Here is a 12,349-nt window from a genome sequence, read left to right as displayed (position 1 = left end):
CCTTAACAAACTTTTCTGTTGGAAGCCACAACAAGACCGACTTTTCTTAACACTTGAGTTTTATCAGCTCCTGCTCTCTTTCAGACCTTTAAAACTCTTTATTTTTATATTTATGTTTATTAGCAAACATAAAACATCAGATTCCACCTCATGCTGTTACTCCTTTTAACAAACTTCATTCCTAATCATTATCAAAACATAAATATTCTTTTCAGAATTTACAATCTCTAGCTCACATTGAACTGAAATGATTCCACTCCTTTTTAAGAAAAATAACCACAGTTAATGTATTATTGTGAATACAGTAAAGACTAGAAGAAAGACTAGTGTTGATTTATTATCACAAACTGGGATGGATCAACGTTTATCTAGGATATTAATTTTTAAACTGTGCCACATGTCTGGCTCCACATGACATCTTGTTTCTCTGTCATGTAATGTGTTGCTTTTACGTGTTTTCCTCCGTTTGTTCCTTTTTATACCCAATCAATCAATCAATCAATCAATCGGTCAGTCAGTCAGTCAGTCAGCAGTGTGTGTGTGTGTGTGTGTGTGTGTGTGGTACCTGGATGAGGTGGTAGATCATGAAGGTGGCGATGCCGGCTCTCCTCCACTCGGGGTGGACCAGCAGGAAGGAGACGTACGCCTCGTTGTATTTCACGTCCGGCACCATGAAGCCGAAGCCGATCACCACCTTCTTATAGAGCGCCACCACACTGAAGTCCGGGTACTGCAGGCACTCGGACACGTCCACACCTGCAGAGGAGAGGCACACCTGTTCAGGGCTCCTGCTTCCGCCTGCTCTCATACCAAAATCTCATAGTACAATTATCTTGACCCAAGCTATCTCCATGTACGGTATTATCTCGAAAATCTTTAGAAACAGTTCTGTAACATGCTTACTAAAAAACTGATTTATCATATCAATCACAAGACATTTCACTTTTTTCTTAAATAAAAAAAAAAAAAAGCATTATAAAATGCTGGTTTAGCTGCTAGAAACTGTAGGAGGCGTTACCGGGCCAGAAGCTGTCGTGGCACATGGCGTTGACGGAGGGGATGTGGTTGGGTCGGACGTAGCAGTAGTCGATAGGGGCGTCGGCCTCGGGCTCCCAGCCCGCCTCCTTCCTGTGAGGGAACGCCCGGATCTCCGCCAGCAGACGCAGCTTCAGAGGCCGGTTCTCATAATCCCTCCTGGAGAACCAGAACCAGAACCAGGTGAGCAGCAGAACGCTGGAACAACTGAGAGATACTGATACTAATACTACTACTGCTACTCCACCCCCCTACCTGATGTAAGGCTTCAGACAGCGGGAAGTGTACGGACTCTTGATGGTTTGGTCCAAACTGCAGTCTGCTCCCATCAGCCGGTGCCAGAAGGAAACAGAGGGCTGATGGAGCCTCCTGCTGGACAGACTGGTCTGCTCACACACACACACACACACACACACACACACACACACACACACACACACACATTTATGGAGACTGATATTCGATCGTTTGGCTGCAAAACACTTGGATTACCCTGCAGAGTCGTTCACACAGGGTCCCCAGCAAAACGAGGCATAGTTCACTCACATTTAGTCAGAGAATGTAAGGAAGACTCTTCTCCGGGCGGCTCAGTGTCAGCACCGTCCCAGGAGGGTTGTGGTCCTTTCTGTGGGGAGTCTCCATGTCTCCTCCCACAGTCCAAAGACAAGCAGGTCAGGAGGACTGTTGACTCTAAATTGCCCATATGTGTGTGTTTGTGTGAAGTACGGTATATCTTGTAGTATATGACGTATAAGATGTAGTATGGTATCTAGTGATGTATGTGTATGATGGTATGTGAAGCCCTTTGGGACATGCTTGGGATAAAGGGCTTTATAAGTAAACATGACTGGAGTGTAATCAGCAGTTTGACTCCCAGCTGCAGTTCTACATTTCAATATGAATCAACACCAACTACGATCTTCCCATATGAACCCATGAGACTGAGTGTGACCCGATGGGACCTGTGGCCCTGCTGCCTGTCTGTTTGGGGGACCGTGACACGAGTCTAGATGGTGTTGGGCTGCAACGCGTTACTCCTCCCAGTAACTAGTACTGTAATCTACTATTTCAATTTCTTGAAAGCTGCAGCGAGTAATGAATACTGCAGAACTTCTTTGAGTTGACTTCAGATGCAGAAGTTACCTGGAAGCGGTCCAGGATGCGGAGGTCTTGGCTGTTGGTGCAGTATTTCCCCCCGGCGCCTCCGGTGGACCTGCCGGCCTCCTGGGCGCCGTAGATCCCTCCGACCAGGCTGAGGGCGGCGCTGACGGCCCGGTCCAGGTCCAGCAGGGGGAGCCCTCTCTGCCGCTTCGCCTGGCGGACCAGCAGCTTCCTGTGGAGGCGTTTAGCCTGCGGCGTGACGGCCAGCGCCAGGGGGCAGGCGTCCAGCCGCCGCAGCAGCATCTTCTCCTCGTACAGGCTGAGGGGGGCGTAGCGGGGACTCTGGGAGACGCCGCCGGGTCCGTCCGCCTTCTCGGCGTGCGCCGTCCTCCTGCGTTCCGGCCCTCCGGCGCCGCCGCGCCCCCCGGCGGAGAGACACTGGCCTTCGCGGCGTCCCGGCGGCTCCTCGAAGTCGTCCTCGCGCTCGCGGCCCTCGTCGTCCTCGCTCTCGGCTTCACGTTTGATGTGCGGCGGCGCCGGGCGGAGCTTCTTGCGGACGACGAGGGCGGCGTGGGCCAGAGCGGCGCTGGGAGGAGGGACGTACTCCATCCCCGGGTCGATCATCCCCTCCGCCTCCAGCTCCTCGTCATCTGGAGGGCCGGCAGGGAGACGAGCGCCACGAGATTTTAATTCAACAGTTTCATTCCAAAATCACACATACTTTTATTATAATATATATATATAATTTAATTTAGTATAAAATCAAAACAAAGTTAAGGAAGGCAGGTAAACTCAGTCCTTGTTGCCAAATAATTTTACAGACTGGAGTAATAAGCGCTGTAAACCGTGACTGATCTGAGTTTACATCTTTATGATGAATAATATAGTGATCGGTGATGAAAACAGGATAAATATCAAAGCAAGATAGGAAACATAAAGACCTTGCTGACAGTAGATGATTTTTTCAGATCAATGCTTATTTAGTTTTATTCTCGCTGGACACAGACGGAGAGTGCAGGAAATACATAAAGGTTTCTCTTGATAACAGGAAGTGACCTCACCGTGGAATAGCGCCTGCGGCGGCATGACGTCGGGGATGAGGTCGGCCTCCGACAGCAGGCTGGGCGTGGCCGAGTGCGAGGCCGGCGTGCCGGGGGCCGAGAAGTCCGGCGAGGGCGAGGGGGAGGGGCTGGTGAGGGGCGTCCGGTCCGAGGAGCTGAGCGAGGAGAAGTCGATGACCTCGCCTTTCTCCAGGACCAGGTCGGGCCGCCGCCCGCCGCCGCGCCCGCCTCCCAGTTTGACGGGCGTGGAGGAGGCGCTGCGGTCGGTGTAGCCGCCCGCCGCCTCCTTCTGAGCCCGCCGGATGTCCTTGGCCTCCTGGGTGCGCGAGCGTTTCTCCTTCAGCTGCATGGCGTTCTCCACCGGGTTTCGGGCGCCGCGCTTCCTCAGACCCTCCACCGTGATGATGGGGTCCACCGCCGGCTTGGAGGCTGCAGGGAAACAACACAACACCGCTCAGTCTGACACGCACACCGTGTTACCGCAACGTCCGTGGTTACAATCCGGCCCCCCCCACCAACTTTTCCCACCGCGCCGCCTGCTATCCCATCATGCTCGACGCAAGCGGTTTGCCACTACTCATTGAAAGTGAATGGCGGCAGCGCGGCCACCCGCCGGCAGTGTGTCTTTACCTTTGGTCTTGGCGGTGGATTTGTCCGCCTCCGGCCGCAGGGTCGGCGGTCGGTTCTGCACCAGTTTCCACCAGCCGGGTTCTCCGAACTCCTGCGCTCCCGACCGGAAGAAGGTGGGACTGCCGACCGACAGGCAGCCGGCGACCGTGCTCCACCAGGTCGACGTCTTCTTCCTACAGACAGTTCCAACATAATAAACTAAATAAATACATGGTAAAGGAAAGGGACCAGTTCCCTGTAGGAAACAATATAAAAATATATAATAATAATAATAATCTACACCACCAGTCACAGTCTGACTCCTGACTGAATGTTCTGTTTCATTCTCTTAAAGCATTTTGATCTAAAGGCTTCTGCTTAAATGCTTGAAATGAGTTTCTCAGTCAAATATAAATAGTGAAGTTGATCCTATGTATGAATTTCTTTCCAAAGCCTTTGCCTTTCCATCAAGGCAAAGAATCTAAAATATAAGATAGTTTTGATTTGTTTAACACTTTTCTGGTCGCTGCATAAATCCATTTGTGTTATTTCATAGTTTTGAGTCTTTACTGTTATTCTAACATGTGGAAAATAGTAAAAATAAAGGAAAATGTGGCGTGTCGACCGGTAGCGTAAATCACCTCCAACTAGACTTCTTACTGGTTTTAACGGATGACATCACATTATCCCAGTCCTGCATCCCTCTACTGGCTCCCAGCTCACTTTAGAATTGATTTTAAGATTTTACTGATCATGTTGAAGCCGGTTCGGGTCTGGCTCACATCCTTCTGTTCTCCAAAGTCCAGACTGGAAACTAAAGCCAAGCGAGCGGCTGGAGGAGCTGAGGCTGGCAGAATCACTGACTTCTTTTAAATCAATCAACCAAAACCAGAGGCGGGGACTTGAGTCACATCACCTGGACTCAAGTCACGTGACTTGGATACGAGTCACATAAACTGGACTTGAGTCACGTAACCTGGAATCGCGTGACCTGGACACGAGTCACATTACCTAGACTCAAGTCACATGACCTGTACTCGAATTGAGTCACATGACTTGGACTCGAGTCACAGTTTTAATTGCTTGAGACTTGACTTGCTGCATGAAGAGAAGACTTGAGACTTGACTTGGGTTCTGGTGACTTGGGACTCGACTCTGACTTGTACTTTGATGACTTGAAAAGGTTTCTAAAGTCTTGACTTGAGATCTTGTGTTTGTGTAAATGACTTAGATTGAAAGTGATGAGATTTGTTCCAGCGGACGACTGAATTTAAATTCTGTTTTCTGAATTTGTATGGAATGATTGAATTTATTGAAGTTGAAACTGATTATAGAAATCAAACTCATGATGCTCTTACCAAGTTTTTATCCTATTAAAACCATATTGCATTGAAAAGTCCTAGATATTTAGTTTTCTTTAAGATATTAAATTGATACTGGACTCTTGATTTGTTCTGACTTGACTTGCTGTTCTACATTTAGACTTGAGACTTGACATTAATGACTTGGACTTGACTTGGACTTGACTTGGTGATCTACATTTAGACTTGGGACTCCAGCAGAGTTGACTTGGTCACAGTTCTGATCAAAATTTTACTTATATAGCACATTTTGTACATTTGAAATGTAATGCAATGTGCTTTACATAAAATGCACACATAAAAACAATAAATGAAAGTTATAAGTAAAGTTATAAAAGAATAGAAGATAAAATCCACTTCTTAAAACACATTTTTACAGACTTGCTGTCATGTGATGTCGTCTTTTTATCTTATTTTTATTTTATCCTTAGTTTATTTTGGTTTTTATCTCACGGTTATCGAGTGTTTACTGAATGTTGCTCTTCTCTTCATTTAATTCCTGTTTCACACTGTTCCACTGCTTTTCAAAATTCATTTTAAGTATTCTGCTTATATTCTGGCTGTCACTTTCTAAACTCTGTTTTTAAAGGTGCTATATAAACAAAGTTATTCTTCTTCTTATTCCTACAGGAGACAATATAAATAAAGGTGGAGCTGACCTGGTTCCCAGCAGGAAGGTCCAGTGTCGTCCGATGAAGGCGCAGATGTCCTCCTTCCACCTGAAGTATCCCTGCCGGCCCGTTCCCTCCAGGGACAGGTTGTACATGGCGAGCATCACCACCTGCAGCAGAATGATCAAACCACCGAAGAAGATGAATGGTTGGCATTGCACATAGTAAACAATGTATGTTTTCAATAAATTCATCTTTTTTAATACATATTTTATTATTTGACTTTTCATTAAAGACGTATGTAGTGATGATCTGTAACATAAATAAAATATTCAGATTATTATTTGATGAAAATATGTTCTCCCTCCTTTCTTTGCTGCTAGTTTTGGTCTAAATAATCAGACTTTATAAGGCGGATTACTTTTTACAGCAAGCCAGAGCTACTATTGATAGCTCAGTAGCCTGGTTAGCTAGTGCTAGCTTGCTAGCCCAAACGAGACTTCTGTCAAGACAGTGTTCAGTACGGGCCGCCGGGTGAGAGACTGCGTTGAGAATTCAGGGTCGTCAGATTGGCGGATGAACGGCGTAACGTCAAAAAACAGACAACACCCCGTGTAGTTCAGTGGGACCTGTGTGCTGACGGACTCGACCCCGTCCGGTGAGCGGTCTGACCTAGCTGCCGCCTGGAGGAGGGAAACGTCTCACCTGCTGCCAGGTGAGTCTCATCCGCTCGAAGCTCTCCTTGCCGTCCTCAGAACAGTCGCAGCAGGTGAACTTGAAGAAGTTGTCTCCTTTCAGGTAGCTGGGCTGCTCTCCGTGCAGCTGAGCTGAACACACACACACACACACACACACACACACACACACACACACACACACACAGGCTTTTAATTTTACTGTTTTCATGTCACAAAATATTCACGTATTCAGCGTTTCCTCCAGAGTTTTATTGTTGTCGGGGTGGAAAAGCCTCTGAAACATTTAGAGCATCATGTAGAGCGGGCGATGATTCAATATTCTGGTTTCTGGTGGTTCAGTGAATCACATGGTGATGATCTGGTGATCATCATGGTGATGATCTGGTGATCATCATGGTGATGATCTGGTGATTTTGGGGAAATCATGACACAGTTCTGCTGTCTGAACTGATGAGAACAAACACATTTTATTAAAAGACTCTGACAAAATGAGGCATGAAGCATTTTGAGGAATATTATTTGAATAGTTCAGTTTTGTTTGACATCAACATCACCATTCAGTTCAATGGGATGAACAGTAATTTGATTATTTAACATGTGAGTTTGCAGACGTGAGTCATACTGTGATATACTGTATATCGATATTGAAAAAAAATCCTACATCAATATCATGATATTGATGTAAACCGCATCGCCCCGCTCTCCCATCATGGGACACTAAAACTCTCCACTGACCCAGTCCACACTAGTTAAACTTGAGTGTGTGTCTGTATGTGTGTGTGTGTGTGTGTGTGTGTGTGTGTGTGTGTGTCTGCTCTGACCGGCTGGGATCCACTTGTGGCAGCGGTCGCAGTAGAAGGCCATGTCGTCGCAGGCCCAGCCAGGCTCCGCCTCCTCGCCCAGGTCGCTGGTGAGCGAGTCTCCGCTCTGGTCGTGCGACAGGTCGACGGAGCCCTGGTCCTCCGACTCCACGATCAGCAGCGTCTCGCCCTCCACCTCGCCCTCCTCCAGGCCCTCTGATGCCGACGTGCACGCCGCCTCGTCCTCCGCCGCGCCCAGCTGCTCGCCGCTGCTGTCCATGGTAGCTCCGCCCCCTTCACACCTGTACAGGTAAACATGAGACTGAGTCAGGGCTACGACACACTTTCCATCTACAATTCAAGTGATGCGGCGATATCTGGAAATTCAATATCTCTCAATACAAAACATGTCAGTCCGTCAGGAACATGAATGGTGATATCAGCTCCATGTTATTCTGCTGTCAGGAACATGAATGGTGATATCAGCTCCATGTTATTCTGCTGTCAGGAACATGAATGGTGATATCAGCTCCATGTTATTCTGCTGTCAGGAACATGAATGGTGATATCAGCTCCATGTTATTCTGCTGTCAGGAACATGAATGGTGATATCAGCTCCATGTTATTCTGCTGTCAGGAACATGAATGGTGATATCAGCTCCATGTTATTCTGCTGTAGTAATCACTAATGAGACTCTTGACCATCACAGTTTCACAAGCTCTCCATCCAAATTATATTATTGTCACTTTGTAATGACATTTTAAATTGTTGTTTACATTCTAGCAGCCAATGGCATCGCTAGAAAGATTTGAGTCTCACTGAACTTTTATTGATCACATGGTATCCTGGTTGTATTGATCCTAAACCTCAGATCACGTATCCAATCAGATCAGGAGAGAAGCAGATGGTCACATCTCTACCAAACTCCTTTTCCAGGCCTTGAAGCGGATCCTGACAGTCTGACTGTCAGCTGCACCAGATCAGCTCAGCATTACTCTACAGGAGGAGAGAATGAGACACTTTTCATTTTTGGGTGAACTATTCCTTTAAACAGGAACTGAACCCTAAACCCAAATCTGTGGTGAAGCCTGACACCTAATGGTGGAAAGTAGGATACTGAACTGGCCATCTGCTATTGGCTGATCTTTGGTGCCAGGTGATGTCACCTTCTATAGAGTACAACACTGGCACTAAAGACTAGCCAATAGTAGATGACCAGTAGATAGATAGATACTCTTTGATAGATACACTTTAATAAAACCTACCTGTGTGGCTGCCTCCGCTCTGCTCCTCCTCCCTCCTCTCTGCTCCTCCCTCCTCTCGGCTCCTCCTCCTTCAGCTCTGCTCCTCCTCCCTCCTCTCTGCTCCTCCTCCTTCAGCTCTGCTCCTCCTCCCTCCTCTCAGCCCTGCCCTGCCCCCCTCCGCTCCCTCTCCTTCTCCAGCTGTCTGGTCAGGTTCCTCTGCTCCTCCTCCTCTCAGCTCTGCTCCGCCCCCCTCAGCTCTGCTCCGCCCCCCTCCTCTCCCGCTCCTCCTCCAGCTGTCTGGTCAGGTTCCTCTGCTCCTCCTCCCTCCTCTCTGCTCCTCCTCCTCTCAGCTCTGCTCCACCCCTCTCAGCTCTGCTCCGCCCCCCTCTCAGCTCTGCTCCGCCCCCCTCTCAGCTCTGCTCCGCCCCCCTCAGCTCTGCTCCGCCCCCCTCAGCTCTGCTCCGCCCCCCTCCTCTCCCGCTCCTCCTCCAGCTGTCTGGTCAGGTTCCTCTGCTCCTCCTCCTCTCAGCTCTGCTCCGCCCCCCTCAGCTCTGCTCCGCCCCCCTCTCAGCTCTGCTCCGCCCCCCTCTCAGCTCTGCTCCGCCCCCCTCAGCTCTGCTCCGCCCCCCTCCTCTCCCGCTCCTCCTCCAGCTGTCTGGTCAGGTTCCTCTGCTCCTCCAGCAGCTTCAGGTTCTCCTTCTTCCTCTGCAGACGCTCCAGATCTCTGACCACGCCTTCGTGAAGCCGCTGCAACACAACGACCACTTCTGTCTTCAGGGTTTTTACACACTGTCACTTCAATGTTATCGATTATCAGTTTCAACAGAATCATATCATGATAAAATAATCACATGGAGTCGATCAGATGAGGAACGCTGCATGGGCTTCAAACGTTTATTAAACATTTTCATGTTTCCAATGATAATTAATGCCGTAGGACACAATGTAACTTTATCTATTGATTTTTTTAATAATTCATGTTTGTTTTCATTATTTAACATTAATTTGTACAGTATACCGTCTGACTAGAGCAGGTAGTATTTTTTGCAGCGCGGTGTGCTTTTAGGAATCGCTTTCACATTATGTAAATGAACAAAAGGCGTGGAAGTACGGGGAGAACGGTAATGCTCATAACGTCCTGATATTTCAGGTTCTGAATGAGAAAATGTTAAGTTTTATGAATGAGGCCCTTATTCCCTAACTTTATACCATTACATTTTTTATATACTATTTTTATAATTTTATGTTGCATTGTGTTTAATGTGACTTTTGTGAGCGACCCCCAAGTCTAACTCCTTTGGTGCAAACTCATCAAACTGATCCTGAGTCTGTCGGATTAATACACCCATGGTTGGATTCCAGACAGAAACACAGGAAGTGGAAATCAAACTGGGCTCACTTGTAATTCCACCCGGCGTACGCCGAAACTGGCCCGGGCGGGCGGAGTCAGCACTTGATATTAAAACGGGCGACACCGCGGCGTGCGCCGGACGACCCGCTGCAACCTGCCGGCTGAGACCGGCGATGACGTAACCAGCGCGCTCCTATTGGCTGAGATACTGAACATTAGAAAGAGAACCAGACAAAACACAAGCAGGACGAGGATTTACGTTTTCTCTTGCAAGATGTGATTTAGAATACGTTTCTGTCCTTGTGCAACATGTTTTGTGTTTACAGCATGCAGAGCTGCTGAAACAAGGATTGTTGTTTAAAATATACAAGCAACGCCCGCCGGGTGTCTTTTGCACTTGATTTTAGCGGCAAACTCCGCCTACGCCGCCTACGTCAGGCCTGTGCGCCCCGGCGTGAATAACAAGTGGACCCAATGAAACTGATCTGGATCCGGTTTAAGTTCTCAGCAGGTTATACTGAGCGTGACGTCACTGAAACAAAGTGACCTCATGCAGTTGTATCACCAGGCTAAGGTCACAGACACTGAGCTGTGTCAAGCCTGCAGAAACCAGGAGGAACACGACTTCCGTTTAGTGATTTAGCCTTCAAAATAAGAGCGTTCAGTACAAACAACACTTCAGGACAGCAGAAATTTGTTTTCTAACTAGGTGGTGACATTACTGTGTTATGAAATGATAATCCAGCTGTAGTCATGTCCTCAGAGGGGAAACAGCCTCCAGCTGAGCGGCGGTAGATCTAGTCTGGGTTTGATAAAGTCAGTCACTGCCAGACAACCAATCATCATTTACATTTCCTAGACAGTTGTATAAATCCATCTGGATGATAAAATAGTGACAGCGATTCATTGAATTTTGAGATGTAGTCAACACTGTGTTACTCCTGCTGCAATATCAATGTTACACAGAGAATCCTGTATATTGAAAATCATCCAGAATCTAATACGCCTATATAATAAAAAGATAATTCAATCGATATTTACTTGTTATATGGAGAAGCTCAGGCTGAGAGTGATGAGAATATTTCTCTAATAGCCTACATTTCAAATTCACAAGAACAGGAGGAAAATTATCAGTCCAAATTAGACCAACTTTTATACAGCTAGGTTGTTTGTATCACGTCTTTCTGAAGGCATAACAAAAGCCAAAAAAAAACCGTATTTTAAAACTAACAATTTTATGAAGAACGTTAATAAATAAGTTTAGGTAATGTGTTGTCCTGAGACTTTTACGTTGAAAAATCCAGGCCGGAAGCTCTTTTGCTGCTGCTGCTAGCTTGACACTGGTTTGAGAAGCTGCATTTAGCATCAAGCTGGCTAGCGTTAGATGTTAGCACAAGAGGAATTAGCGCTACCGACTGACAGGCTGCAGTTTGTTGACTAAATACATTTGTTACAATCAAAACAGAACCGTTTGCTGTTGGCTAGCATAATAAAATCTTTCGTCCACTCGCCCTGACCAGATGTTAGCCGGTTAGCTTAACGTTAGCCGGTTAGCTTAACGTTAGCCGGTTAGCTTAGCGCTCCGTTACCTGAGCGGACCACACAGCAGTCTGATGCTAACATTTATTATTTCATGATGCAGCTTGGTAGACCCTTTACCTGCCGGTCCCAGGTCTGTTTGAGGTGAACGCCAGCCACAGTGCTGAGAGTCAGAACCACAGACAGTCCCAGTACAACTTTAGAGGCTGTAGACATTATATTATAATATATTATAACGTTAGCTCGGCTGCTAACTGCTGCCTCTCAGCTAGCTTAGCTGCTACTCTGCTGCAAGGAGGTGCTGCTGCTTCTTCTTCTGTTTTTTGGCGGCTTGCAAACAACTCACGGGCGCAGTGCCGCCACCCACTGACCTGGAGTGTGAACTGAGCATTTACAATATCTATTACTTATACTCATAACACTCTAATTCTATTATAACTAACTATAAGTTATTATAAGTATATAACTATAAAAAGTTCCTTTGCAGCTACTGATCCCAAGAGTTTCTCTGTTGTTAAGACACTAATTATCTAACTACTAACCTAATATCTAACAGTTTCTATCAGGTTAGGGTTAGAAACTGACAACTAACCTGATAACTAACTGACTGTCTGACTTACTAACTGACTGACTGGTAAATGAACTGCCAATACAACACCAACTAATGAAGAACTAATCTGTAACCTGTAACCAGTGACCTCATGTTACTGTAAGGAAACTGTTGTGTGTTCACCCCGAGTCTCTCCTTGTGAAAACAAAGTGAAACTTAACATTCCACAGTTTGCTCCAGACTCGCCTGTGTTAGTAAAGTCTTCTGCTGCCTACAGGCTGTAAAGGGAGATAACTATGGGGCCATTATTGTAGCAAAACTATTTGTGTGGAGAGTTGTGTAACTGTATCTCAATCCGTGTGTGCGTAATTAGATTTGTAAATGTGTA

General features: G+C 46.8%; 2 protein-coding genes across 3 annotated transcripts in view; both read right to left on the bottom strand.

Annotated features, from left to right (window-relative positions):
- LOC139925074 (cysteine-rich protein 2-binding protein) overlaps window positions 1-8,582 on the bottom strand; it is a 38,703-nt gene extending 30,121 nt beyond the window's left edge. For both annotated transcript variants that reach the window (XR_013504185.1, XM_078282340.1), the window contains exons 1-10: window positions 8,543-8,582; window positions 7,298-7,578; window positions 6,484-6,605; window positions 5,827-5,948; window positions 3,828-4,000; window positions 3,198-3,626; window positions 2,179-2,786; window positions 1,291-1,421; window positions 1,019-1,194; window positions 566-756 (exon numbers count right to left, since the gene is read on the bottom strand). Coding sequence is in view for 1 of the 2 variants with exons in the window: in XM_078282340.1 (XP_078138466.1) it covers window positions 566-756; window positions 1,019-1,194; window positions 1,291-1,421; window positions 2,179-2,786; window positions 3,198-3,626; window positions 3,828-4,000; window positions 5,827-5,948; window positions 6,484-6,605; window positions 7,298-7,556 (2,211 nt within the window). In the remaining variant the exon portion in view is untranslated. The remainder of the gene's footprint in view (window positions 1-565; window positions 757-1,018; window positions 1,195-1,290; window positions 1,422-2,178; window positions 2,787-3,197; window positions 3,627-3,827; window positions 4,001-5,826; window positions 5,949-6,483; window positions 6,606-7,297; window positions 7,579-8,542) is intronic.
- Window positions 8,583-9,130: 548 nt separating this feature from the next.
- Window positions 9,131-11,694, bottom strand: LOC139925013 (protein PET117 homolog, mitochondrial). Its single transcript, XM_071916251.2, has 2 exons — window positions 11,532-11,694; window positions 9,131-9,268 (listed from the first exon to the last, which is right to left on the bottom strand). Exons 1-2 carry the CDS (start codon window positions 11,625-11,627, stop codon window positions 9,131-9,133), a joined length of 234 nt encoding a protein of 77 aa, XP_071772352.2. The 5' UTR covers window positions 11,628-11,694.
- Window positions 11,695-12,349: the final 655 nt, after the last annotated feature.

The sequence above is a fragment of the Centroberyx gerrardi genome, unplaced genomic scaffold (assembly GCF_048128805.1).
Source record: "Centroberyx gerrardi isolate f3 unplaced genomic scaffold, fCenGer3.hap1.cur.20231027 Scaffold_81, whole genome shotgun sequence".
NCBI lineage: Eukaryota > Metazoa > Chordata > Actinopteri > Beryciformes > Berycidae > Centroberyx > Centroberyx gerrardi.
The sequence above is the reverse complement of the archived record's forward strand: the minus strand, read 5'-3'. Positions and strand labels throughout refer to the sequence as shown.